The sequence below is a fragment of the Hypomesus nipponensis genome, chromosome 17 (assembly GCF_054491055.1).
Source record: "Hypomesus nipponensis isolate SF chromosome 17, ASM5449105v1, whole genome shotgun sequence".
NCBI lineage: Eukaryota > Metazoa > Chordata > Actinopteri > Osmeriformes > Osmeridae > Hypomesus > Hypomesus nipponensis.
Window position 1 is genome coordinate 2016265 of NC_140377.1, and position 27768 is coordinate 2044032.

The 27768-nt window shown below is 52.6% G+C and overlaps 2 protein-coding genes across 8 annotated transcripts; both read left to right on the plus strand.

Moving 5' to 3' along the window:
- Positions 1 to 2553: 2553 nt before the first annotated feature.
- Positions 2554 to 8960, plus strand: foxj1a (forkhead box J1a). Of its 5 annotated transcripts, none has more exons than XR_014731950.1 (5): positions 2560 to 2813; positions 3503 to 3580; positions 3694 to 4412; positions 5551 to 7634; positions 8051 to 8960. XR_014731950.1 is itself a non-coding variant. In XM_084678880.1 (4 exons), exons 2-4 carry the CDS (start codon positions 3571 to 3573, stop codon positions 6457 to 6459), a joined length of 1638 nt encoding a protein of 545 aa, XP_084535006.1. In that variant the 5' UTR covers positions 2560 to 2813; positions 3503 to 3570; the 3' UTR covers positions 6460 to 7918. The 5 variants fall into 5 exon arrangements, 3 of the variants coding, with proteins under 3 accessions (XP_084535008.1, XP_084535006.1, XP_084535007.1); XR_014731951.1 differs by lacking the exon at positions 8051 to 8960 and having other exon boundaries at positions 5551 to 7318; positions 7513 to 7918; XM_084678880.1 differs by lacking the exon at positions 8051 to 8960 and having other exon boundaries at positions 5551 to 7918.
- An 11802-nt stretch (positions 8961 to 20762) lies between these two features.
- tsen54 (TSEN54 tRNA splicing endonuclease subunit) lies at positions 20763 to 27025 on the plus strand. Of its 3 annotated transcripts, none has more exons than XM_084678795.1 (11): positions 20763 to 20897; positions 21178 to 21336; positions 21584 to 21647; positions 22869 to 22952; positions 23053 to 23151; positions 24026 to 24078; positions 24326 to 24427; positions 24866 to 25635; positions 26013 to 26073; positions 26397 to 26568; positions 26739 to 27025. In XM_084678795.1, exons 1-11 carry the CDS (start codon positions 20842 to 20844, stop codon positions 26757 to 26759), a joined length of 1641 nt encoding a protein of 546 aa, XP_084534921.1. In that variant the 5' UTR covers positions 20763 to 20841; the 3' UTR covers positions 26760 to 27025. The 3 variants fall into 3 exon arrangements, with proteins under 3 accessions (XP_084534921.1, XP_084534920.1, XP_084534922.1); XM_084678794.1 differs by having other exon boundaries at positions 26397 to 26510; XM_084678796.1 differs by lacking the exons at positions 20763 to 20897; positions 21178 to 21336; positions 21584 to 21647 and adding an exon at positions 21694 to 21712 and having other exon boundaries at positions 26397 to 26510.
- The last annotated feature ends 743 nt before the right edge of the window (positions 27026 to 27768 follow it).

Below are 27768 nucleotides of genomic sequence, written 5' to 3' on the forward strand. Positions count from 1 at the left end.
CAAGGTCGGAATACAGTGGGAGAGCCAATGTTGTATAACATGTTTTAGAGTGGCTTTCTTAAAGATGGATCAGACTGCAAGCGGGTTTCAGCGCTGAATTATTCAGATGCAGGTGATGGTGCGAGCATGTGACACACACACACACACAGCCCCATCTATTATGGATCCATGGGCTATGGCGACCAGGCTGGATTCAATAAAATGGTGTGATGTGATCCTGGAAGACTGCAGTCAACTTAATGTGGAATAGTAATTGAGCAAAAAACTCAGGAGTTGAACTGTCTTTTAAATTACAGGCTGTTCCTTTTCACTACTCATTGCTGTTAAAGTCCCGCTCCTCTAATCCTTGATTATTAACTGCACCTGCTGTCACAACTTGCCGCATTGGATAACATTGTCTGCTAAATAACTAAATGTAAATGTAAATGTAAATCCTCCTAGCCCATTCCTCCTCCTCATCCTCCTAGCCCATTCTTCCTCCTCCTCCTCATCCTCCTGGCCTATTCTTCCTCCTCATCCTCCTTGTCCTCCTTGTTCAGTGTCTCACGAGCCAGCCAGTCACCATCTTCCTTTAGTGCGTCCGTGAGGGCAGTGAACCCTCCTCTTCAGTGTGAGTTCACACGCCTGGACCGCCAGGAAACTGCCCCGTCAACACGACTCTAAGGGCCTCTGGGAATGCTGAATGAACTCCTGTGTGTACCAAGCTGGGCCTGGGAAGGCTGGGGAGGGGGGGGGGGAGGGGGGGGGGGAGAAAGAGGACACAGTATAGCCCCTGGTGAAGTGGAAAGCATAGGGAAATGTTGCTGTTTTTGATTAGAACTTGTGTATTTTAAAGATTTAGGTGCCTAAGAAGTATTTTGTATTTTACATTTGTATTTTATATTTTCTTCATAGAGTTGCAACACACAACACAGAGCAAATATGCATATTAGATACATTATCAAAACTGTTATTTACACAGAGAGAGAGCTTGTTTAACGATTTCCGTCATTGAATTATACATTGCATCTAGCAGTAGGAGCAGTTCAGCAACCTGACTCTCAACTTCCCCTGAGCTGCAGGGTCATTTAGTTGTGTCTGGCGCTCTCTAGTGTCAATCAACAGTACTGCCACAAATCCGGATACAGATCCCATATTGGATTTTGATCTCTCACTCTCACTCTGTCGATCCATCCCATAATATGAGGCCTTCTCTCCTCCTTTATTCTGTGCTCTTCTATCCTCTCCTCTGCGATTGGGGCAGGCCAACAAGTTGCGTGAGTCCCAACCAGCCCTGTCTGGAAGGACGAGGAGGGGGGGGACAGCACTCAGAGAGTTGGCTCCCATGCTCTCCTCCGTCACTGTCTTTGTCCTGTCAGAACGGAGGGATGCCCCCCCCCCCCCGCCCCCACCCCCTACTCCATGTGGACGCTGGACTTTGTGTTTGCCCTCGTCAAATATGGAGTCCGAGACAAGAACGAGGGCAAACTGGCCACGGGATATTTCTAGGATGAGCTGAAATCTGAAACCTTTCTCAAAGGAAAGGTCATGTACGCACTGTGGAGGTCCTGGTGTGCTTGTTCAGAGAGGGAGAAGCAGAACCTCACCCGCCCATCCTCCCCATGCCACCCTTCACCCCGGTATCACTGGGCATGTTATAGTGGGTATATGATAAATCCTGGTGGGCATTGGGGGTGTTCGTCACAGTGACTCCACCACTGTTTGTTGGTTATTGGGCCATGCGCTGGGGGCATGTTGGTGACAATGGAGGAAAGCTCATGGCTCGGGGTAACAGCTCTTTACCCACAAGCATCTCAGTTCATTCCGGACACCCCATTAGGACTTAGGGGGGGGGGGGGGGGCGTCTGTGTAGGAATGTACTTTTGTTATTAACACAGAAAAGGACAGAAAGAGGACAGAAGAAGAGAAACAAAAAAGTTTGGCCTCTTAAGCGCTCCATTAATGTGGCCGAGTGGTTTCCTAAGGCACGGGACAAAAGCAACTGTAAAACTATAAAAAGACTTCCTCGTCCCCACTCCAGCGCGGAACCTGGAACACGCTGTCGGACCCTCGCAGGACAACTGCCACTCAGAGAGGCTCACGCTCTTCAGCGCGCGGCCCATCTTCAACGGCAAGACCTCTCACTCTTCGCCCCGCGCTCCTCATTGTCATGCTGTACACCAAAGGACGTGTTCTAATTCAATTAAAAAAGTTAGAAAAGCCGATAGGCTACTTTTTTCTTTTCTTTCCAAAGCACACAAATAAATGGTCTGCAAATTAAGTGTTGTGAGAGTCAGAATCACATCAGAGCTTCACACCTGTCAGTCAACCAGTCCATCAATTTGGATTAGAATAATCCTGATTAGTCGGAATCAGATGAAGAAGAAGGAAAAAAAGAAAATGTTAAATTCTATCATCCCTTTCAAATGTCTTTTTGAGCTCCAGAATGAATTGACTTGCGTGACGAACAAACCCGAGTGGCGAGTGATTAAAAAGGAATCACTATAGCAGCCACCAGGCCAATGGAAGCTCTGGAAGCTGTTTACAAGGGGGTGTACCGTTTCTATGGTTGCGGGACAAACCTCTTGCACCAGGTATTAAACTGCCCCCCGAGTGAGAAGACTTTAGCCGTGGTCACCGTTATAAAGACCTGCTTTTGAGACCTTGAATTGAAGAAGCGCGCATCGGAGCGCCAAAGGTATAATCTTAAGGATTTTTTTTTTGTTGGCAGTTGGTAACAGGTGCGAGTCCTACAAGGCTCCACTGCGATTAAAAATTCAACAGCTGTCCATTTGGAATTTAAGGTCCTGTTTCAGCATTCTAACACAGAAAAGGTGAGTTCTTTACATCTGGCAACATTTTAATTCTTTAGGGACCATAGGAAATTATGCTTATTAATGTTATGTTATGTTTATAAATGTTAATTTAAGGTTAAAGGTAAAATTATGAAGGCTAAAATATTACAGCTAAACGTAATTTGTATTTTATTTGCGTAATTATTTCTAAATTATCCAGTGTTAAGTAATCAAACATTTTACACACCATTAATAAAACATACTTTTAGATGTACAAATTCATATGTCCTAGAAATAGTAGAAATTCACATTAAAAGGCTTCAATGTCTAATGAGCCAATAAATAAATGAAATTATGTTGAAATATCCGTCTCCTCTGAGATAATTTTGGAGGGATATCCTTTTTCGTTAGTTAAATGTGTGCAGTAGGCTATACGGTTGAACGGATTGGCATTCTTCGGTGCGTTTGCCCTTACGTCGTATGCAGGGCGCTCACATCATTCGCGAGACCAGGAGCGTCAAGTGCAACGATGTTTCTGGAACGTTCTGTAACCACCCTCAACAACAGCCTTTAAAAACCTGCACAAGTCTAAGACTATGTTCTACCTATTTGTTCAGATTTTTTTAACTATATCCAAAAAACAAACTTGATATATATGTTCTACAATAAAAGACAAACGAGACAATAGACAATAAGATTTTAAAAGGCAGTTCCCATTATATGTTCAGACATTGCCCAGTTGCCCCAGACTACAGCGATACTATTCCCCCCCCACACCATTTGAAAGGGAGTCTGAATGGAAATATGTGAGAGAATTAACTTCACACTCTCCTCACATGACACCCTTTGTTTTAAAATAGATAATCACTGTCATCTTCCTTTGCTAACTGCAGAGTGTTGTTTTTTTCTCTCTCGTCAGACTGCAACAAGGGAGGTGAGGGAAAACAGGAAAGGAGAGAGATAAAGACTCACACTCACAGGAAGAGGTGTTGCAGGGCCACCATGCTATCTCTGAGCTGTGTGGACCCCTGGCCTGAGGGCTCTGTGAGTCTGGAGGAGGAGGTGGTGACCGCTGCAGCCCAGGCAGAACACCTGGACCTCCAGGATCCTGGATGTGAACCCTGCCCCCCCAGCCTGGCATCCCCCAGCCTGGCCCCCTCCTCGGCCCCCAGCCCAGGGGGCTCCCTCTGCCTGGACGACAGCCTCACCAGCCTCCAATGGCTCCAGGAGTTCTCCATCCTCAGCGCCAACGGCCCTCGGCCGCCCCCACTCTCCACCCACCCCCAGCCTCACCTCTTCGGGCACCATCAGCAGCTCCTGGGGCCCGAAGCTCCAGCCTCCCCCCTGGCGGGGGACCCAGCCTCCATGGGCATGCCCCTCACCCCCGGCAAGCCCACGGCGGCAGCCTACACTCGGATGCAGTCCCTCTCAGCTCTCCCTGGCCTGGTGGCCCATGGCCACTGTCCGGACGAGGTGGACTACAAGACCAACGCTCACATCAAGCCTCCATACTCTTACGCTACCCTCATCTGCATGGCCATGCAGGCCAGTAAGAAGAGCAAGATCACGCTGTCCTGCATCTATAAGTGGATCACCGATAACTTCTGCTACTTCAGACACGCTGACCCCACATGGCAGGTTCGTGGTAACACACACGGCTATACACAGACACACACACCTCGTAGTCTTGCCAGTTTACTTGTTAGCTACTTTCGGGAAGAAGGAAGAGAGGAAGAAAAGGGAATGTGTGTGTGTATGTATGTGTGTGTGAGAGAGAGAGGGTGTGTGTGTGTGTGTATGCTTAGCTAGTCTTTCCCCGCCCCAGTGAGAGGACATGGTAAGAGGGTTCTAGAAGCTGATGTGTGGAGAGCTCTGGGCGGCCTGCCACTGTCTGAACAAGCAGAGTTCTGGGGATTATGGGTAATTAAGGACTCTCCATGTACAAAGATGGCCGTGAATGCTCTCCTCTCCTGTCACCTCCTCTCCTTACCTCCTCTCCTCTCCTCACTGCACTAAACTTCCTGTTATAATAACTTACATACACCTTTTCTCTTACTCAAATTCTATCGCTTTCCCCTTCAGAAATAGCTCACAGGTCTTCTGCTTGAGCAAAGAGAGGTAATGTGAGGCAGTGAGGGGGAGGTGAAAAGAGGGGGGGAGGTGGGGGGTGGGAGAGGGGAGGGGCGGCATGGCATTAAGAAGTACAGATTCTTACCCCCCGTCTTCAAAGAAGGAGGAATTTTTCCAGAAAAAAAGTTTAATTTGGTCGGATGAATGATTGATGAAGTTGTTAGCCGTTAGTCCCAGTTGCAGCTCAGACATGTCCTGGTGTTATTGCTGGACAGGGCGTTCGTCTGATAATATGTAACTAAAGGTCAGTAGGTCAGACCTTCATTTGGACCTCTGTGATGAGCTTTTGTATGTGTGTGTCTGTGTTGTGTACGTGGGTTTTCGTGTGTGTGTGTTTTCTCCTGGAATGAACGACTGCAAGGGTAGACACAACAAAGTAATGTGATTTAGCAGGCATCTGTACTTCCTGCTTGGTGGGGTCAGCAGTCAACACATTGCAGGTTGTGTAGAGAGGAGCCTGATGGAGAGAAACTAGGTTTCAGATGTGAAATGTGACTCTATTTCTGTTCCTCTCTCTCTCTCTCTCTCTCTCTCTCTCTCTCTCTCTCTCTCTCTCTCTCTCTCTCTCTCTCTCTCTCTCTCTCTCTCTCTCTCTCTCTCTCTCTCTCTCTCTCTCTCTCTCTCTCTCTCTCTCTCTCTAATCCAGAACTCCATCCGCCACAACCTGTCACTGAACAAGTGCTTCATCAAGGTCCCCCGGCAGAAAGACGAGCCGGGGAAGGGGGGCTTCTGGAAGATCGACCCCCAGTATGCAGAGCGCCTCCTAAACGGGGCCTACAAGAAGAGGAGGATGCCCCCGGTCCAGATCAACCCGGCCCTGCAGAACAGGCTCCAGGGGGCCCCGGCCCAGCTCCGGCCTCAGCCCCAGCCCCGATGCCCGGGAAGTCCCATGCTTGGCCAGGGCGGTGGGCTTTGCGTCGACCCAGAGTCCCAGCAGCTCCTGCGGGAGTTTGAGGAAGCCACGGGAGCTGACCAGAACTGGGACCCTCGCCAGGCGCATCGGCCCATGCTGGGGGGGTGGCCCGCGGGCAGGGCCCTCGGAGGAGGAGGAAAGAGGAAGCAGGGCTCCAGGACCGGAGGGGCCAAGGCCCCGCGCCGCTCCAGCTCCCCGCTGCTGTCCCTGGAGGAGCAGAGAGACCTGGGGCCCCTGAAGGGCAGCTTCGACTGGGACGCCCTGCTGGACTCGGCCCTGAGCGGGGAGCTCAGCCTGGACGGGATGGAGCCACTCAGTCCCATCCCTCTCCAGGACCCGGACCCGGACCAGGACCAGGACCTGACGGTGAGGGGAACCCACATCTGCCCCCTGCAGGCCCCGGGCGGAGTAGCGGAGGAGCCCCACGTCCTGATGGAGACACAGAGGAGGTGCGGAGGAGCAGCGGGAGACTACGATGAGGAGACCTTCTTGGCCACGGCCTTCCTGCAGAGCCCGTGGCGGGAGGAAGAAGGTCGCACTGACTTCCTGTGCAGCTCTGCGGTGAACCTGGATCAACTGTTTGACCTGGGAGACCCCCTGGGAGGAGGGGATATCAGCATTAAGATCGAGTCTCTCCTCTAGAGGAGAGGTCTCTCTCTCCAACCAGACTGGCTCCATGATGTGGTTTTAGCTCCATACTGGGGTGATACCAAACATGTCTTCTAGAATGGACTAAATTAGCCTTTTTTTATGAACTAGAACAAACTTTCTTTATGACCTCATCTTCATCATCATCATCATCTGTGGTCTTCATGATTTCACGATTTGAGTATGTTTTTTCTTTTTTTCCCCCAAGACTGATAGTCCATTGTACTGAAGAACCTTTGCAATGCCTACTGAGCAAAGATGCCACAAAGAACAAATCTAAGATATTTCTCCACAACTTCTGGATTAAAGAGAAAGAGAAATATATCTCAAAGATCACAGGAAATAACAGAGAAATAGGAACTCTAAATGGAGTTAAAAAAAAGATATATATATATACATATTTACACATAAAAATCTGTTGTTGGAACCATTGAATCAGACAAAGAAGCATAATCCATAAACCTTAAGTCTTTGTTTACACTGTGAAGGCAGGTTCATAGTTCATCCTCTAAAACAGGGATCTCAGCAGAAGGACATGCTACAATGATGGAAGAACAGCGGGTGTTCTTCAAAAGTGATTGTGTCTTGCAGACAACACCAGAGCAGAATACAGGAAGCACGGTTCTGTAGGGAACCCAGGTGGAACAGAAGATCTTTCAACCCCAGGGCAACGGGCGGTTCTGAACGTGTTGTACCAGGGAGGACGCACGATGACCTGGACTGACGCTGCTTCTCCACCTGCCAGGACGGAGAGAAGGTGGTGTCACAGCAGGGGTTCTTCCTGAGGTTGGAGGGTGGAGGAGCGGGAACTGTTGTTGTCGAAGAAGATTCAACCCTGGTTAATGAGTTAGAGGTGTGTGATCACGAGAGAGTGTGACACTTGTGTGGTGACTGATAGAGATTGGAGCACAACGATGATCATTAGATATTTACTTTGAAGAATATTGCCAAATTATGTTTTTATTTTTAGTGTTGTTTGTTTGATTTCAATCTGCTAACCTCTGTATTTTTCAATGCTTCCTTTTGATATAATGACACTTTCACTAGACAGGTGAACAAAAAACAGTGACGGAGGATTGTGGTAGAAGAAAAGTAGATGTTCAGCCAGTGTAGATATGCTCCAGAAACACTGTTACAGGCTTCGCTTGGACGCTCATGAGTCTACCTCGGTGAGAGAGGCCTGATTGAAGTACTTAATAACCAACCTTCCTCAGCCATACCCCAAGGGGGGTGCAGAGGAACGAGGGGGGGGGGGGAGGTGTTGAGGGTGGAGAGATCCATGGAAGAGTTTGAGGCGGATGGAGGAAGGGGAGGGCAGGGCAGGAAGGAGAGGAGAGGGAGAAAAAGAGAGGAGGACAGAGGGAAGACATTCGTGTTTTTCTGAAGTCCTGAAGTTTGTTTCAGTAAGCAGCTGAAGCTGCAGGAGATGGAATTTTTGAGTCTTTTGTCCCATCCCCCCTTCTCTCTCGCCCCCCCCCCCCCTCTCTCTCTCTCTCTCTCTCTCCCTCTCTCTCTCCCCCTCTCTCTCCCTCGCTCTCTTCTCCCTCTCTCTCTCCCTCCCTCTTTCTCTCTGTGTGTTAAATAGTGTCTGAAGCCCTTAAATGCCCGTGGAAAGGCCACTATGGCTTGTAAATGAATACACGACCTTCAGCTCCACCGTGCCAAGAACAACAGCAGGGAGCAGGCAGCCAGCCTGGCAAGGCAGGCAGGCCAGGGACGGGGTGAGACGGCTGGGCCTGGGCTGGAGGAGTCTGGCCCCTGGACTGTGGCCCCTGGACTGTGGCCTCGGGTCTGTGGCCCTGGGTCTGTGGCCCTGTAGGTCTCTCTGGTGCTGGGTCTGGGTGGCCCCTGGTGTCTCTGCCCAGACAGTCAGTGGTCTGGCTGGGGAATGTGTTGGATGGTGGATCAGTGCACCAGTGGTTATGCAGTGTGTGGTGAGGGAGGACAAGGATGCTGGTTTATTTTATCATGTTCAAACCTGTTGTGTCTTTTTCAGTTTTTATTTTATCAAACTGATCCAAGAATCGTGTCTTAATTTCTGGACTAACCGAACCCAATTACACTCGTTTTTGTGCTTGGAAATACACATCACGTAACACAATCTGTCGTCCTGATTCATAACTACACTGAGTGAGTGTGACAGTGCAATTAACATACAGTGAGACTTTTAGCCGTCCTGTTGTCACGGTATCACAGTGTTGAGGCAGTTTAACTCATTACTTTCACACCATGTTGTGTATTGTGTAGTGGTAACTCTGACGGTGGATTGAAGACGCATCATCACAAACAAAAATCCCTGCGTTGTCAGTTTCTTCCAAATGAATAAAAGAAACGCAACTTTAGTCGTGAATGTTCATCGTTCAGCATTGTACCTTGTGTTCGGTTACTTGTCTTGGTGATGTCATCTGAGATGTATGCTTATGCATTACTTAGCTTACCTATATTTCCTTTCTTTACTCCCCCCCCTCCCTCTTCTCCAAGAATTAAGTTTCATTTAAGAATAAAAAAAATAATTGAACTATCGAAAGGACGTCTTTCATTCAGTGTAATTGGTGCGTATGCCTGAACATATAAAACGGTTTATTTTCTCTGCCAATCTTTCTCTCTACCTTTTTCTCTGGTCTTCTTTCAGACTTTCTCTTTCCCAGCAGTATATGTGTGTGTTTGTGTGTGTGTGTGTGTGTTTGTGTATAATGTGTGTCCATGTATAATGTGTGTCCATGTTTGTGTGTGTGTAGTTCACGCTGGCCTTTTCCTGCTCCGTTGGGGGCGGGGGAATGGGGGGGGGGGGTGTTGTCTGACTGGTAGGGGGAGGACGGGGGTGTTTTTCAGACCTTTGTCTGTGTTCACTAAGACCCTCACCCCCCTGGCACACAGCTCTATGGGTCCTCATTGGGTCCGTGTGGGGTCTAGCAGGGACAAGTCCCACCGCACGTAAATCACTCCGCCTGCTCTCCCCAAGTCCACATCACGTCCACACTGCCAGACGGTATTCCTGCGCACAGGGTTTAGCCAGGTGGAGCTGGGTGCTTTTTTTCTTTACAGCGCTACATTTACGTGACTTTTAAGTTAAATTAGCAGACGCCTTTATCCTCAGTTCTCATTTGAACCATCACGGTTTTCCCGTTTGCATTCTTCGTATGTGAGACTGGTCAAAGAAATACTGGTTGTCTTGTTAATGTGGGGGTAACCAGAGAGAAGAGAGACAGCGACAGAGAGATTACAGGCGCGAGAGAAAGGTGGGGCAAGGACAACACAAGATAGGAGAGTAATATTATATCCCAGTATGATGAAACCTGGGACACCCAATCTTCCAGAGCAGGGCCACCTTCCCCCACCTCCCAACCCCATTTAGGTGCTCTTTTCCTGGATTGGAGTTCTTGTGACCCCCCCCCCCCCCCCCCCCAGCTCTGGAGGCCCCCTGCAGAGTTCTCTATGTCAGGCACAGCTAGCTAGCAGCCGGAGCAGTACAGGCAGGGCAGGTAATGATAAAGTGTCAGGATGACGGTTAGATGAGAGGGCTAGTGTAACACGAGTCGGCCATTCTTCTCCGAGGTGTGCTGACGGCTGCAGGTAAGGAGACACTCCCGGTGAAATGCTAATCCTGCCGTGCCGCGCAGCAGCTAGCTAGCTCAGTGCACGCAGCCCAGCGCAGACACGCTTCGAACCGAAAGTGTTAAATGCATATTAACAGAAACAACCACACATGCAAAAACACACGAGCTTGCCCCCACACACGCTCCTGACTAAGCTAGTCGGGGATAACACACCCGCACACAATTAATGACATAGCTAACCAGGGATAACACACACACGCACACACACTCACGCACACGCACGCACGCACACACACACACACACACACACGCACAATGACTTACTTAGCCAGGGATATTACATGATTTATCAATAGAGAAATTATTGAGAATTAAACTGTTCCAGAAGTGCTAAACTCACAGTTTTTACGCAGGGAGGCAGAATGTGGGAAAAGGGAAGGAGGGAACAGAATTTGACCAGCTTTGTAATAAAAAAAAAGGTTTTACTTGTTTATACTGGTAATTTACATATACAGTAAATTCAGAACGTTATAGTCAAAGTCCTGTAACAACACAGAGGAGAACGGGGGTTCCAGAGGTTTGCGAACTGAGAATGAAGAGAGAAAGTTCCAGAGCAGAGGAGTCTGAAACAGGGAAGGTCTGTGCTCCTCTTCTCCAGGATGTATTTGTACCCGTTGCCCCATCAACCACATCGGTATTCCAGACTGCGTAGTAGAGAAGGAGGGGAATGGGCTGGCGGAGGCTGGGCCTGAGGCAGAGGCTGAAGGGGCTGGGGCTGAGAATATCGCATAAGCATAGACACAGGTGGAGGCTGGGGCATAGGCTGGGGTTGAAGATGGACTTGGGCCATGAATGAGGCTGGTTAAGGAGGCGAGGCTGGGGCTGGTTAAGGCGGCTGGGGTTGGGGCTGGTTAAGGAGACTGGGGATGGTTAATGAAGCTGGGGCTGGTTAAGGAGGCGAGGCTGGGGTTGGTTAAGGAAGCCGGGGCTGGTTTAGAAGGCTGGGGCTGGTTAAGGAAGCTGGGGCTGGTTAAGAAGGTGAGGCTGGGGCTGGTTAAGGAGGCTGGGACTGGTTAAGAAGGTGAGGCTGGGGCTGGTTAAGGAGGCTTGGGCTGGTTAAGAAAGCCGGGGCTGGTTTAGAAGGCTGGGGCTGGTTAAGGAGGCTTGGGCTGGTTAAGAAAGCCGGGGCTGGTTTAGAAGGCTGGGGCTGGTTAAGGAGGCTGGGGCTGGTTAAGAAGGTGAGGCTGGGGCTGGTTTAGAAGGCTGGGGCTGGTTAAGGAAGCTGGGGCTGGTTAAGGAGGCCGGGGGCTGGTTAAGGAGGCTGGGGGCATGAGACAAGGGCAATCCACGTCAGCTTAAGTCACCACACCACCGGCTTGGAGAAAGACTGGAAAGAGGACGAGAGGGGGAATACATCTTTTTTATCACAGGGCCCGTGAAAGGCTGGTCTCCGGGGCAACGGCTGGTGCCATTGTCATGCATACAGGGGGTAGAATGTGTGTGTGTGTGTGTGTTGGTGCGTATGTACGTGTGTGTCATGTGGGGGGCTTGTTCCCACTGTTGAACTGGTCAGGGCTCTGATGTATAAACAGGAGAGTTGTGGGAACAGAAGAGGTCCGTGTGTGTTATAAGATGCATGGTGCTCCTGACTGTAGCTTGGAACTATCAGAGACACTTTTGGGGGGCGGTGGTTGCCAGGAGACACCAGCGTGTTTTGGTGCTGTTAGGAACTATTGGAGCCTTCGGTCCTGTCATTGTTGAGGCTTCATATGTTAGAGCCTGGATGAGGGTGGAGGGTGGGAGGGAGGGAGGGAGGGAGGGAGGGAGGGAGGGAGGGAGGGATGGATGGATGGACGGAGGGAGGGAGGGAGGGAGGGAGGGAGGGATGGATGGATGGATGGACGGAGGGAGGGAGGGAGGGAGGGAGGGAGGGAGGGATGGATGGATGGACGGACGGAGGGAGGGAGGGAGGGAGGGGGGAGGGAGGGATGGATGGAGGGAGGGAGGGAGGGAGGGAGGGAGGGAGGGAGGGAGGGAGGGAGGGAGGGAGGGAGGGAGGGAGGGAGGGAGGGAGGGAGGGAGGGAGGGAGGGAGGGATGGATGGATGGATGGATGGAGGGAGGGAGGGAGGGAGGGGGAGGACAGGTAGGGATGCATGTTGAAAGGAGGGAGGGAGGGATTGTAGCTCTGCTCAGTCAAGCGAGAGCACCAGATAGGACTGAGCAGAGCTATATCACAAGAACACACAACTCTGACCAGATGAATCAATAGTCACACATACACACACAAACACTTTATTTTTTAGGTTACACAATTCTCCTCTGTGTGTTCTCGGTGTTGCGTGTGTGTGTGTGTGAGTGTGTGTGAGTGTGTGTGTGTTCTTGGTTGTGTGTTTGCGTGTTGTCATCCTGTGTGTTTTAGTGAAGTAGGGCCATCGAGTCGTCTTATCTCTGTGTGACTGAGCAGTATGAAAGATCAACATGGTTACTACCCACTATAAAACTCACCCAGGGCTCCTCCAGCTTTATGGAAGCCTTTGTGTTGGTTTTACAGAGCACAGAAAGCTCCTCTGACACAAGCGGACCCACAGTATGTGTGTCCATACAAGTTCAGTCCTGCCAACGCTTACCAGAGTGGGATGGGTCTGAGGACAGCAGAATCAAAATGAGGAAGGAGTGTTGGGGTGTGGGTGTGTGTGTGTGTGCCCTATGTGTGTGTGTGTCCTGGTGTGTGTGTGTCCTGATGTGAGGAGGTGCGTCAAGACAAAGCTACGTCAGCCTCTGTATTCAAGGTGTTTTCACAGTGGAAGGAAGGTGCAGGTCTGAAGGGGGGGGGGGGCATCAGAGGAAAAGACAGTTGAAGAGAGTTGGGATCTTCCGTTTGTCTGTGGCCTCTGGTGTGTGTGTGTCCACCTGTGTGTGTGTGTGTGTCCACCTGTGTGTGTGTGTGTGTCCACCTGTGTGTGTGTGTCCACCTGTGTGTGTGTGTGTGTTCAGCGTGTGTGTTCTTCCTCAGTGTGGGCAGAGGGCTCTTTGTTAGAGAGAGTAGCAAAGGGCTAATCTGACATCCATCAGCAGATTAGTGTGTGTGTGTGTGTGTTCCCCCTAGTGCATCAGCAGCTTAGAGAGCAGTCTACATGGAGGGGATCCTGCAAATACAATGACCAGGGGGAGAGTCGACCAGGGTAGGCAGAAGGGACGCAGGAGTGAGGCAGGGAGGCAGGAGTGAGGCAGGAGGGAGGCAGGAGTGAGGCAGGGATGCAGGAGTGAGGCAGGAGGGAGGCAGGAGTGAGGCAGGAGGGAGGCAGGAGTGAGGTAGGGATGCAGGAGAGAAGCAGGAGGGAGGCAGTGAGACAGGAGGGAGGCAGGGAGGCAGGAGGGAGGCAGTGAGACAGGAGGGAGGCAGGAGTGAGGCAGGGAGGCAGGAGGGAAGCAGGAGGGAGGCAGTGAGACAGGAGGGAGGCAGGGAGGCAGGAGGGAGGCAGTGAGACAGGAGGGAGGCAGGGAGGCAGGAGGGAGGCAGTGAGACAGGAGGGAGGCAGGAGGGAGGCAGTGAAGGCATGTTCTAAGTGCCCTTGGCTTCTGAGCGTGCCCTGTAGCGTCACCACTGTGTTGTGCTACCCAGGTAACAGGTGAGACACACTTCCTCAGGGAACACAATGGTGCCATGCCCCACAGCCCAGCTAGTTACAGTACTAATGATGAACACACACACACACTTACACTCTCACCTTACATCCCTTGTTCTTCACAGCTCTATAGCCATTGTCTCCTCTAAGAAATGTGGTCTTTCATGTTCTCTTTTCATCTGACAAGTTGGTTCAAAAACACCCACATGGTTTGTTTGTAGCAGAGGTGGTTTGAAACAGCCTTGCCACGGATTGTCAAGGACCTCGTCCTAACTTCTTGGTCTAAAGGTCAATGGTGAGGGTGTCAGACACCTGGGTGTGGGACCCTTCATGGGGTTCTCTCATGGAAGCTGGAGGTAGCAACCTGTTCATGAAGTGTCTAATTGAGTGGAGAGTGAGAAAGGGAAGGGAGGAGGGAGAGAGCGAAGGTGAGGGAGGGAGGGAGAAAGAGAGAGTAGGGAGAGAGAGATATAGAGTGGGGGAGAGAGAGGGACAGGAACAAGAGAGCGAGAGAGGGAGAAGGAAATGGAGCGAGAGAGATAGAGAGAGAAACAGAGAGAGATGTAGGGGGGGAGAAAAAGGGGAAGAGAGAGAGAGGTGTACTGTTGTGGAGACAGCAGCAGGTGTAACAACAACAGTATCAGCATACCTCAAGAGGAGGAGCTGACCCCTGAGAGAAGAGGGAGGGAGGGAGGAAGGGAGGAGGAGGGAGAGAGAGGGAGGGGAGGGAGACAGAGAGAGAGAGTGAAGAGAGCGGTAAGGAGAGAGATTCTCAGGCTATCCCCAGGGGGTGAGAGAACACGGAAATGTACAGAGCGGTGAGAAGAAAACAAACGTAAACACTGTCCATGGTAGCTGAGGCTGGGCTGGGGCTGGGCCCGGGCCCGGGCCTGAGGCTGAGGCTGAGGCTGGGCCCGGGCCTGAGGCTGGGGCTGGGGCTGGGGCTGGGCCCGGGCCTGAGGCTGAGGCTGGGGCTGGGCCCGGGCCTGAGGCTGGGGCTGGGCCTAAGGAGTTTTGAACCAGGGCAGAGGAAAGTTCTGAAGCTTTAGAGGCTATAAAGGCTAAAGAGGCAGGGGAGGCTTGGGAGGGGAGGCTGGAGAGGTTGGAGAGGCTGGAGAGGGGAGGCTGGGGAGGGGAGGCTGGGGGAGGCTGGAGAGGCTGGGCCGTGTGTGTTCCTGGCGCCCGTAGTATGACCTTGGCAGGGCAAGCCCAGACCTGCCTCCCTACGCTGGGGGGGTGGGGGGGGGGGTGGGGGGGGGACGAGGGGAGAGGAGGGGAGAGGAGGAACGCACCAAGCAGGACTTGGCCCGGCTCAATGAGAAAGTAGAATGGGCAGCCCTCTGGGCCGACACAGCCTCAGTAAGCTGCCTCCCGCACACTCACACTCCTGCTGACTGGAACAACACTAACCGTATTTCGCAACACTCATTGGATTCCAACACACGGCTTGGCTGGCAGCCCGCTCCGTGATACACACAGGATACTCTCTCTCTCACTTCTTTTTTTTTTGCTCTCTTTCTCTCTCTTTCTGTCTTTTCTCTCATCCCCTCCTTTACTCTCTCCTTTCCAGGCCTTAATTTGATTTCTTTATTTCTTTGTGTGTTCCTCATAGGGGAGACTTTCAAACGCTGCTGCTTTACATATCTTAGACGCTGCCCTCAATAGGTGAGCTGCTGTGGGTGCCGTGGCGACCACTGTGACAAAAGCCCTCCACCCAGACCCCCAGCCCTCCATCCAGACCCCCAGCCCTCAACCAAGACCCCCAGCCCTCCATCCAGACCCCCAGCCCTCCACCCAGACCCCCAGCCCTCCACCCAGACCCCCAGCCCTCCACCCAGACCCCCAGCCCTCCACCCAGACCTCCAGTCCTCCACCAAGACCCCCAGTCCTCCACCCAGACCCCCAGCCCTCCATCCAGACCCCCAGTCCTCCACCCAGACCCCCAGTCCTCCACCCAGACCCCCAGCCCTCCACCCAGACCCCCAGTCCTCCACCAAGACCCCCAGTCCTCCACCCAGACCCCCAGCCCTCCACCAAGACCCCAGTCCTCCACCCAGACCCCCAGCCCTCCTGAACTAAGGCTGATGTCAGCCAGGGTTTTCCCTCAGCATCCCTTTCTGACACTGCCCCGGAGTCCCTCCTTTCACTGGGTCTGTCTGTCTGTCTTCATGTCTATCTGTCTGAGAGAGAAATAAACCATTAAAGGAAAACCCCTTTCTCTTTCCCTTTCACCCCCCCCTCTCTCTCTCTCTCTCTCTCTCTCTCTCTCTCTCTCTCTCTCTCTCTCTCTCTCTCTCTCTCTCTCTCTCTCTCCCCTCCTCTCTCACCTTCGTCTCTATTATCAGTCCCCTGCAGTGTTTGGGGGGATAATGACCCTGGTTATCACCTCCAGACACATGTCCTCGTGCTAAACACCAGCACGAGGCTTGTGGTCCTGGTCCAGTCTCCAGAGCAGGGCCTGTACTACTCACAACAAGCCAGGGCACAGAGAGGCAGGGCACAGGTAGGCAGGGCACAGGGAGGCAGGGCACAGGGAGGCAGGGCACAGGGAGGCAGGCAGGGCACAGGAAGGCAGGCAGGGCAAAGGGAGGCAGGCAGGCACAGGGAGGCAGGGCACAGGGAGGCAGGCAGGGCACAGGAAGGCAGGCAGGGCAAAGGGAGGCAGGACACAGGGAGGCAGGGCACAGGGAGGCAGGGCACAGGGAGGCAGGGCAAAGGGAGGCAGGACACAGGGAGACAGGGCACAGGGAGGCAGGGCACAGGGGGGCAGGGCACAGGGGGGCAGGGCACGGGGAGGCAGGGCACAGGGAGGCAAGGCACAGGAAGGCAGGCAGGGCAAAGGGAGGCAGGACACAGGGAGGCAGGGCACAGGGAGGCAGGGCACAGGGAGGCAGGGCACAGGAAGGCAGGCAGGGCACAGGGAGGCAGGGAGGCAGGCAGGGCACAGGAAGGCAGGCAGGACACAGGGAGGCAGGGCACAGGAAGGCAGGCAGGGCAAAGTGAGGCAGGGCAAAGGGAGGCAGGACACAGGGGGGCAGGGCACAGGGAGGCAGGGCACAGGGGGGCAGGCAGGGCAGTTTGGACACATTAAAACATTACGCAGTAACTAGACACAAATTGATCCGTGTCCCGATCCTCCACTGTTGACCCATGGTGACTGTCCTGGTGGATCAGCTGTGTAAAGAACATGATCAAACAAGGGGGTGTGTGTTTAAGTGTGTGCATGTTTGACTGTGTGTGTGTGTGTTTGTTTGGGTGTGCTTGCTTCAGTAACAATGAAAATGCGCTGTATGTATGTGCATGTTTTTACCATGTGGTCATGAGTGTGTGAGTGTGTGTGCGTAGTAATTGTGTTTGTCTGCGTGTGGTGCGTACAAGAGTGTGTGTCTGTTCATGAGTGTGTGTCTGTTCATGAGTGTGTGTCTGTTCATGAGTGTGTGTCTGTTCATGAGTGTGTGTCTGTTCATGAGTGTGTGTCTGTTCATGAGTGTGTGTGTGTCAGAATGCGTGATGTAGATAGGAGGACAGTCATTATCACAGTTAATGGCTGAGCTGCATGTCTATGATATTTATGACGCTCATAACCCCAGATATCTGCTCCTTTCCAGCCTGGCCTGGGGGGGCGGGGAGGAGAGAGGCACACAATGTATAAAGATAGAGAGAGAGAGGGGGAAGGAGAGAGAGACACAAACAGAGAGAGGGGGAAAGAGTGACATAAAGACATAGAGAGAGAGAGAGAGAGAGAGAGAGAGAGAGAGAGAGAGAGAGAGAGAGAGAGAGAGAGAGAGAGAGAGAGAGAGAGAGAGAGAGAGAGAGAGACAGCGGGAACTGAATGAACGGGACGATTGAAAAAGAAAAAGAGGGACAGAGAGAGGGAAAGCAGTGAAAAAGCGAGGGAAAGGGAGTGTGTGATAAAGCAAGAGAAAGGGAGGGAGGGGACGAGGAAAGCAGGGAGGAGCTAATGTGTTTGTGTGGGGTGATCTTTAGCCCCCTGCAAGGCATCAGACAAACATTTATTAACTGAGAGGAATGCAAACAGACACAGGCAAAGACGGGGAACAGCTAGAGGAGGAGGAGGAGGAGGGAGGGGGGAGCAAGAGAAAGGGAAGAAGGGGGAGGAGAAGTCTTGTAAAGGACCCTCCCAGGGATTCATCCAGAAGGTTCTGGAACAATAGACCTCCGGCAGTTCCAGAACGTGGTGACCTTCTGTGTTCCAGAACACCGAGGGTTCCACAGCAGGTCCTGCTGCATGGTGGTCTGACTGGGTGAGGTGTCCCAAGGTGCAGGTGATGCGCTGAGATTCATCGACACCTGTTGTGTCTGAATTCACATCCCGCAACACCCTGTGAACTTCATTGACGACCCGGAAGGGTGTAGGGGTGTGTGTGTGGGGGTGTGTGTGTGTGGGGGGGGCGGGGGGGACATAGGGGTTGTGAAAAGGGGTTAGGGGCGTCCCTTTGTGGTCCTGACCAGACAGAGGGTGTCAATGACACTGTGGTGATCAGAAGGACAAACGACAGCGGCTTTAACAGATTAGTAGTGTGGAGGAGGCAGGTCTAACGGCCCTGCATCAGACCACAGGGATAGCTGCTACGGAGAGAAGCTTTGTTTGTTAATGGTCTCTGTGTGTGTGTGTTTGCGTGTGTATATGTGTTATGTCCTTACACACGTCTGCATGTGTTTATGTGTGTACAATGTGTGTGTGCATGTATGTGTTTCCAAATGCAACTGAGTCAGAACGGTAGCAGCTTTGTTGACTGATGGCTTAGCCTACGTCTGTGTTGCTACATCCTTCACAACTGTTTGCAAACAATTCAGATTTCCAGAGGCTACAGGGGATAAGCTGGTAGAATGAAAGGGCTTACTTTGATCTCCGTTATCTTCGCAGGAGGCGGGATGTATTGACTGAGGGAGAGGGGGGTCAGTTTATGTTGACATGAAGGACGATATTTCGGAGCTCAATCCTTGATCCTCTCACGGTGTTTTACAGTTCTTAAGACCACAGGCCGGCTCTCAGGACAGTCTCTTGGTGGTTCGAGAATAGGATGCGATCTAGGGTTCCTAAGACCTTCCCTTACAGCCCCTTGATAACTATGATGGTAACAGTAGATGTTCTAGGATTCTCCAGACTGGTAATGCTATGTCCCAGCCTCCCCTCCCAGTCTCCCCTCTCAGCCTCCCCTCCCAGCCTCCCCTCCCAGCCTCCCCTCCGAGCCTCCCCTCTCAGCCTCCCCTCCCAGCCTCCCCTCCCAGCCTCCCCTCCGAGCCTCCCCTCTCAGCCTCCCCTCTCAGCCTCCCCTCTCAGCCTCCCCTCCCAGCCTCCCCTCCGAGCCTCCCCTCTCAGCCTCCCCTCCCAGCCTCCCCTCTCAGCCTCCCCTCCCAGCCTCCCCTCTCAGCCTCCCCTCCGAGCCTCCCCTCTCAGCCTCCCCTCTCAGCCTCCCCTCTCAGCCTCCCCTCTCAGCCTCCCCTCTCAGCCTCCCCTCCCAGCCTCCCTTCTCAGCTCTCTGGATCCCTGTCGCAGGCGACCTGTGGGTGTGCAGGAAATATGACCTTCATGCTGACCTCCCAGGCAGCCTAACCCCTCTCTGGAACCATCTGACCCCATACTGCTGCCCCACACACACACACACACACACACACACAATGTAATTGACACACTCACCTCTCTGGAACCCTCTAGCCCTGTTTTGCAAGTCAACAGTCCTCAGGGACCAGGAACGATGAGAGGGCGGTTCAGAACTTTAGCCAGGGGATTAAAGAGCCAGGCAGGCTGAAAGGCCGCAGCACAAGTTAAGCGCCTTAGAATAGCGGGGACCCACATTCATGCACATACTCCCACAGACTGACCCACTCTCACATACACACACACAGACACACACACACACACACACACAGACATACACACAGACATAGAGACACACTCATACATACACACAGACACAAGCAGACTTGACACACAGATACACACCTATGTGCACACACAGAGACACACACACGCTAACGTTGCTCACACACCCTAGCGGAGGCCAGATGCTAACGTCATCCCATCTCGTACGGGAACACACAGGGTTGTAAACAGTCTGGGTTGCAGTCCAGCCCCTCCAGTAACTCTCTCCCATTCAAAAGACTACAACTCCCACCCCCTGCTCGTAGTCTACGCTCATAGATGGACAAATACACTGCATTCATACCTGTCCCACAGGCTGGTGTTCCACCAGAACAGGGTTTTTGGTTTTGTGGAGGAGCCCTGGGAATCAATGCACACTGACTGTCTTCCTGCTGGTTCAGATCAAGTCTTAATGCATGGGTGGCCTGGTCTGGGATGGCACACACACACACACACGTGCACGTGCACACACACACACACACACGTGCACACACACACACGTGCACGTGCACACACATGCACACACACCATGGGACCTACGTCTGTCAGCTCGGCTAGGGGTCTCCATGGAGATGAGCCAGACTTGGGCAGCTATCTGGCTTACTGGAAACCTGGTTTATTGTTGACTTTCAGGGAAGGCGGAGGAGGAGGGGTGGGGGAGGTGGGGGAGGTGGGGGGGGTGGTGGTTGGGAAGGTCGTGGGGTTAGGGGTGGGAGCATGGTCTCTCACTTCCGGGGAAATTGAAGGGAAGGGTGGGTGGAGGAGGAGGAGGGGGGGCAGCGTTTGGTTTGCTCACCGGGGCATCCCCTCATTGTATATGCATCTATCTCACATCTCAGGAGTCAGGAGTTTAATGACTCGTGTCCAAAGGGCTTGGATGGCTGAGAGTAAGTGGTGAGGATGTGAGATTGTGTGAGACGCACACACACACACTTTCAGTTGTGTTTTCTGGACTGTGGCTGTAGGGTCATGATACATTCTTTTTGTACGTTTGTGAACCAATTCTCTGAATGAACAATGGCATCAATGTTTTCAGTAAGAAGCAAGTTTAATAACCAAGATAGCATTTTTCTCCTGTGGAATTGTACGTAAACGACTGTACGTGAATGAAACACATGATACGTACGGACAGAAAAAAAAAAACATTAAACACATGCCATACAGACGGGCCAACTTTTCAAGTCGAAGATGGAACTCTGCCTCCATCTTGTGACTAAAATAGGAACATCGCTAAACCGACTGAGACTCGGCGAGCGTTAGGACCCAGCGGAGTCAGAGAACAGCGACTATCCTATCTGTCAAACATGGCAGACCAAAACAGAAGCGATGCGAAATTCAATTTCTTTAGCGAGATATTGAGGTATTTAAGTATTTTGCTTGACATGTCTAATGAGATTTATGAATATAATTTTTTGTGTGTGGTTGTTTTAGGCAATTTTTTGCTGTTTTGGTACAGACAGTTGTTAGACATTTGAACTGTTTACTAATGCACGTGGGCTAATCTAGTTAGCTAGCTAACGTATCTGTAACTCCCAACACAGCAAGACAACTGGTAGCTCTCTTTTTCGGTGTTGGTATACAGTAAGTACAGTGCAGTAAGTTACTAGCAGTTACATTACTGTTCTTGGACGTGTCTCCAGCCCGTCGGAGCTGTTCGCTGCCCGGTCCAGAAGTCACAAGATCCCGGTGAGAGGACAGAAGGAGTTTCTACCGAGCGACTCCCGAAAACAGCGAGAACGGCTGCAGCAGAGTCTGGATGAGCACTGGAGCCTGGTGTCAGAGGAGAGAGTGGAAAGACTGTGAGTGTGTAGGAGACGTACACACACACACACACTCGTACACACACACACTCGTACACACACACACACACACACACACACACACTCGTACACACACATACACGCACACACACACACACAGGTAAAAATAGATTAAAACCATTTTGAAATTTTCTGCTGGATTGGAAAGTTACCGTTTTTGAGACCCGGGCATCTGGTTTTACCCAGGGTTGGGGATATCACCTAACCCGTCTCCTCGCTGTTTCAGAGGCAACCTGGTGAAGGCTGTATGGATCCCCAGTGAGAGGGTTGTGGAGCTGCAGTCACCAGCTGTAAGTCATTTCCGATACGTCTGTCTGAGACCAAGGCTGCAGCTCATCAAGTCCCGTCCAGCCTGGTACTGTCCTGTGCTTTCCTGCCCTTGTCCCCCCATCCCCCCCTGCCCTGTCCCCCCATCCCCCCCTGTCCTGTCCCCCCATCCCCCCTGTCCTGTCCCCCTCTCCCCCCCTGTCCTGTCCCCCTCTCCTGTCCCCCTCTCCCCCCCTCTCCTGTCCCCCTCTCCCCCCCTCTCCTGTCCCCCTCTCCTGTCCCCCTCTCCCCCCTCTCCTGTCCCCCTCTCCCCCCTCCCCCCCTCTCCTGTCCCCCATCCCCCCCTGTCCTGTCCCCCTCTCCTGTCCCCCTCTCCCCCCCTCTCCTGTCCCCCTCTCCCCCCCTCTCCTGTCCCCCTCTCCCCCCCTCTCCTGTCCCCCTCTCCCCCCCTCTCCTGTCCCCCTCTCCCCCCCTCTCCTGTCCCCCTCTCCCCCCCTCTCCTGTCCCCCTCTCCCCCCTCTCCTGTCCCCCCATCCCCCCCTGTCCTGTCCCCCTGTCCTGTCCCCCTCTCCCCCCCTCTCCTGTCCCCCTCTCCTGTCCCCCTCTCCTGTCCCCCTCTCCCCCCCTCTCCTGTCCCCCTCTCCCCCCCTCTCCTGTCCCCCTCTCCCCCCTCTCCTGTCCCCCCATCCCCCCCTGTCCTGTCCCCCTGTCCTGTCCCCCTCTCCTGTCCCCCCATCCCCCCCTCTCCTGTCCCCCTCTCCTGTCCCCCTGTCCTGTCCCCCCCTCTCCTGTCCCCCTCTCCCCCCCTCTCCTGTCCCCCTCTCCCCCCTCTCCTGTCCCCCTCTCCCCCCTCTCCTGTCCCCCTCTCCCCCCCTCTCCTGTCCCCCCATCCCCCCCTCTCCTGTCCCCCTCTCCTGTCCCCCTGTCCTGTCCCCCCCTCTCCTGTCCCCCTCTCCCCCCTCTCCTGTCCCCCTCTCCCCCCCTCTCCTGTCCCCCCATCCCCCCCTGTCCTGTCCCCCTGTCCTGTCCCCCTCTCCCCCCTCTCCTGTCCCCCTCTCCTGTCCCCCTCTCCTGTCCCCCTCTCCCCCCCTCTCCTGTCCCCCTCTCCCCCCTCTCCTGTCCCCCCATCCCCCCCTCTCCTGTCCCCCTCTCCTGTCCCCCTGTCCTGTCCCCCCCTCTCCTGTCCCCTCTCTCCCTGCCCCACCTGGTTCTGTCCTAACCTGAGTTTCTCTGCTCGGCTCCAGGGGAAGTTCTGGCAGACCATGGGCTTCTCTGCTCGGGGTAAGCAGTGTCTCCACCCCGAGGAAGCTCTCTACCTCATGGAGTGTGTGAGTATGACTCCGACAGTAAACCAGAGAGTGACTATCCACTGTGTAAGGGAGTGTACAGTGTAGTGACATGTACGGTACTGGGTGTGTTTGTCACCAGGGCAACCTGCAGGTGTTCTACAGAGAGCTGCCCCTGTCGATCCAGGAAGCCTATGAGAGATTCCTGTCCTCCAGGACTGTGAGCCTTCAGCAGTACCAGGTGAGACAGGACCAGGTGAGACAGGACCAGGTGAGACAGGACCAGGTGAGACAGGACCAGGTAGGATAGTACCAGGTAAGACTAGGACAGGAACAGGTAAGGCAGGACCAGGTAGGATAGTAGGCCTACCAGGTAGGACAGTATAGGACCAGTTACCACAGTATGGGACCAGGTAAGGCAGGACCAGGTAGGATAGTAGGCCTACCAGGTAGGACAGAAGGACTTTACTGGCAGGACGGCACAAACCGTACAGATATACAGTTTTACGTCAATGCAACACCAGCTATTTCATCACCAGCGGTCCAACTCTGAGTGATTTACAGATTTCAGACATGGGCCCTTTTTCTAAACAGCCTCTGTGTAACGTCTGAAACTGTCTGAGCTGAACTCTCTGTGTGTCCTACTGTCTGTGTCCTACTGTCTGTGTCCTACTGTCTGAGCTGACTGTGTGTCCTACTGTCTGTGTGTCCTACTGTCTGTGTGTCCTACTGTCTGTGTGTCCTACTGTCTAAGCTGTCTGTGTGTCCTACTGTCTGTGTGTCCTACTGTCTAAACTGTCTGTGTGTCCTACTGTCTGTGTGTCCTACTGTCTAAGCTGTCTGTGTGTCCTACTGTCTGTGTGTCCTACTGTCTAAGCTGTCTGTGTGTCCTACTGTCTGTGTGTCCTACTGTCTAAGCTGTCTGTGTGTCCTACTGTCTGTGTGTCCTACTGTCTGTGTGTCCTACTGTCTAAGCTGTCTGTGTGTCCTACTGTCTGTGTGTCCTACTGTCTGTGTGTCCTACTGTCTGTGTGTCCTACTGTCTAAGCTGTCTGTGTGTCCTACTGTCTGTGTGTCCTACTGTATGAGCTGTCTGTGTGTCCTACTCCTAACAGGTGTTTGGACATCTGAAAAGACTGGGCTACGTGGTCAACAGGTTTGACATCAGGTACTGATGTACACTAAGTACTAACTGGGTTGTACACTAAGTACTAACTGGGTTATATTCGCACATTTGGCTCCCAGCGATTTGTGCAAATAAACACAAATGAACGCAAAGCGAAAATTTGCTACATTCGCGCAAATGATTCGCTTCGCTTTTGGTGTGAACACAGCGTAAATACTAACTGGAATGTCTACTGTGGTGGATGTGTAACTAGGTGGTGTGCTAAACGCGGCTCTCTCTCCCTCCTCAGTCTGGTGGCGTCCCAGTACGAGAGACAGCTGAACCTGCCTGTGTCACGTGAACGAGGAGGAAGACACGTCAAAAGAAAACGCAGCCCCTCCCCTCCCCCCAGGTGATCTACAACTTCTTCCGGAACATTCTGCTCATTCATAGTCAACACCATTTGTCATCCGTTGGTCAGTTACATTCTACCTAGTTCCTTAAAGGACACTGATTGGTTAAAACCACTGTTTGGCCTCAAGGCGTAATTTGAAGCCTGGCTAGATGAATCCAGCTTCCTCGCAGGGTAAGCAGAGGCAGTGAGGGGGCAGCTGCTTGCATGTTATCCAGCAGAGGGTGATAGTGGTGTGGACCTGCATTGGGGGCATTGACAGGGCCAGCATCGAAAGGCAGATAGCTGATAGGCTAATGAGCGACCAATACGATCATCCTAACCAAACTACTGGAAACTGATGGTGGTTCTGGATGTGTGTTAGTGGATGTGGGCTTTGTGAATGTGTGTTAATGGATGTGGGTCTACCTTTTGTAACTATGTCTGCTTCTATTGCAGGATCCCAGAGGCCCAGCAGGGCTCTACGTCGGAGGATAGGAAAGAGAGGGATGACGGAGAGAGGAGTGAGAGAAGGGACCAGGTGGAACGAGAAGACAGAAGGGAGAAAGAGAGGAATGACAGGATGGAGGAGAGAGGAGAGGAAGAGGAAACCGAGAGGAAAAAAGAGGAAGGAACTGCCTCCTTTTCTCCTGACTCTCCCTCACGTCACACAGCCACTCGACCCGGCGACGTCACCATGGCGACGTCGCCGGGCACCCCCGGCCTGACTGAGGCTGGCATGGGTCGGTCCTGGTGGGCAGGTGAGGACCCAGACCAGGCAGGGCCTCACTCACACCCTGCCCCAAACCTGCCTCTCCCCCAGCCCCAGCCCCAAGCCTCCTCCTCCTCCTCTGCTCCTCCTCGCTGGGACTCCATCTCCTTCCCAGACCTGGGCTCCAGGAGGGACCTCCCCTGCAGCCTCCCCTCCCCAGAGCCCAGTCTGCTCCCGGGGGCCCTGGCCGTGGGGCCTTGCCACGTGGCCCCCTGGCTGCGGAGGCTCAGCCTGCGCCAGGTGCACATGTCCCGTGGCGAGAGGGAACGAGAGCGGGAGCGCGACCGCTACCGGAGGGACGTCAACGAGGACCGCGAGGTGCGATGCTGCCGGAACTGGTCAGAGTACCGGCAGCTGCTGGCCCAGCGGAAGGGGCGGAGCCACAAGGATAGACCCGCCCACCTGTGGGAAGGGAAGGTCACGCCCCTCCACGACCCCCGACACCCCACCTCCTGTGGTACGAACTCCACCCTCTGACCGATAACTGACCGGTTTGTTTTGTTGTGTTTGTATAATTGAGTCTGAGATGCTGCCTTCATTCACCATCTACAGCACACAAATGCAGAGCATAGTCAGTACACATACCGAGGTTAATTATAGTGTATACATCTACAATGAGCTATGTTAAAAGATCTCTGTTTACTCGTATGGGAGGAGGTGTGTGTGTGTGTGCGTGCGTGCGTGTGTGTGCGCGTGCGTGTGTGGGTAGCACAACATCAGTGTGGGTTGGAATGATCCGCTTTCAGAATGTTCTAGAACACTGGTGGAAACGTTCTGTCCTGTGTGCCTCGCCACGCCCCCCCCCCCCCCCCCACCCCCCCTGCTGTGTTACAGGTGAGTTGCTGGACAAGATCAGTGTCATCAAACCTTATAGACTAACAGATGGAACCTCCAGGTACAGCCCAGCTCTTTCTCTCACTTAATCTCTCATTCCTTCTCACTTTCTCCAGTCTTTCTGTCCCTCCCTCCCTCTCCTTCTCTCTCCTTCTCTGCCTCTCATTGTCTCTTTCTATCCTTCTTTCTTTCGCTCTCCCTCTGTGTCTCTGTCAACACTGCATTTTATGTAAATATGAAACCACAATGATGTGAATGGCTGATTCAGGCCCTATAGCAGATTGTTGTGTGTAGAGGTGGAGCGTTTGTCTGCAGGGTGGTGTGTGTGGGTGTAGATCAGGTGCATATGCATGTGGTGAGTCAGTGGTGTGTGTGTGTGTCCAGGGAGCAGGGTTCGGAGGGCTGGAGGCTGTGTTTCGATGTCTACCAGCCGGACACCGTGGCTGAGTTCAGGAAGAGCAGTCCAGGGAGGCCTTACTCTCGCATGTGTGTCTGCAGGTCAGGACACACACGCACACGCGCACACACACGCCTCGCTGCAAAGCGTTTATTACAGGTGGATATAACCATTGTAGTCCAGTCCAGCCCCCAAAGCTAAAATGACTGACCTCTCCTAGAAATATAGTATAATCTGAAAAACCCCATGTGTGTAGCTGTATGTTAGTGTACAGTATGATGTCAGTATGTGCCCTGGCTGTGACTGTGTGGTGTTGTGTTGCTGTGCAGCTTCGCAGGGCCGGTACCTGACCTCAGGGGGGTGGAGCAGCTGACGGAGCAGAGCGGAGGTGTTCCTGTTACCTTCGCTGTGGTCGACCACGGAGACATCTCCTTCTACTGCTTCAAACCCTTCCTGTTGACCACAGACACTGCCCACTGACCACAGACACATGACCACAGACACAACTAGGAAATAACATTGGATTGTAATAGAGCTTCTTTGCCAAATTAGTTGATTTATAAAATTGCAGTAGACTTGGAATAAATAAAAAAAGAATCATTCTTACTGGATCTTTCTTCAGAAGTGTTTTTTTTGTTCTTCAAATACACGCATGTCACCTGCTCCTCATAACTACAGTAGAAGTGTTTTAAGTGAGCTTACAGACATACTACTGTTAGAGAATCCTGTTAGAGTTTGACATGGTATTTTCAGTCCAGAGACCAGCTGGAGTTGTGGTCTGTATGTGAGTAACATGGGAACCCTTGTTAATCTGATTCTGATGTAAGTGGACAGGTGAGATCCCATTGGAGGGATGGATCATTAGGACTGGGGATACATATAGCACCCATGCACTGCTTGACAAATGTATCACCAATAAACTAAGCCTGTCTGTATATGACGCAGGATATGTGATCGTACCTAGGGATATTTTAGCAATAGCTCACAGACGTTGACATATCTTCAGCTAAGCGAAGCAGATTATTATTAATCAAATTGTATTAGTTTGTCATTTATCTGAAGCGATGTACAAATAGTGCATATGAGTGAGAGGAAGGAAGGAGACAGATGGATGTACTGTATTAAGTTTCCAAACACCCGGCCTCAGTCACAAAAGTCACAAAAGATGTAGACAAACAGATGCCTACATCTCTATCTGTTGACTTAAATACTGATTATCACCTCCCCTTGTTCAATTCAAAAAGAGAGTTTAACAAACACTATCACACACCCAGTTACGCTCTCCCTCTCTCTGACACACACACTCTTACTCTCTCTCTCCCTCTCTCTGACACACACAAGTTGTGTGTCACAGATATA

What these genes read in the sequence shown, in the direction of transcription:
- foxj1a (XM_084678880.1), top strand. An exon ending in ACGCTGACCCCACATGGCAG is followed by an intron (nt 4,413 to 5,550) that starts GTTCGTGGTAAC and finishes TCTCTAATCCAG; the next exon opens with AACTCCATCCGCCACAACCT.
- tsen54 (XM_084678794.1), top strand. Translation starts at nt 20,842, where the DNA reads ATGGCAGACCAAAACAGAAGCGATGCGAAATTCAATTTCTTTAGCGAG. An exon ending in AGCCCCTCCCCTCCCCCCAG is followed by an intron (nt 24,428 to 24,865) that starts GTGATCTACAAC and finishes CTTCTATTGCAG; the next exon opens with GATCCCAGAGGCCCAGCAGG. An exon ending in CCGACACCCCACCTCCTGTG is followed by an intron (nt 25,636 to 26,012) that starts GTACGAACTCCA and finishes GCTGTGTTACAG; the next exon opens with GTGAGTTGCTGGACAAGATC.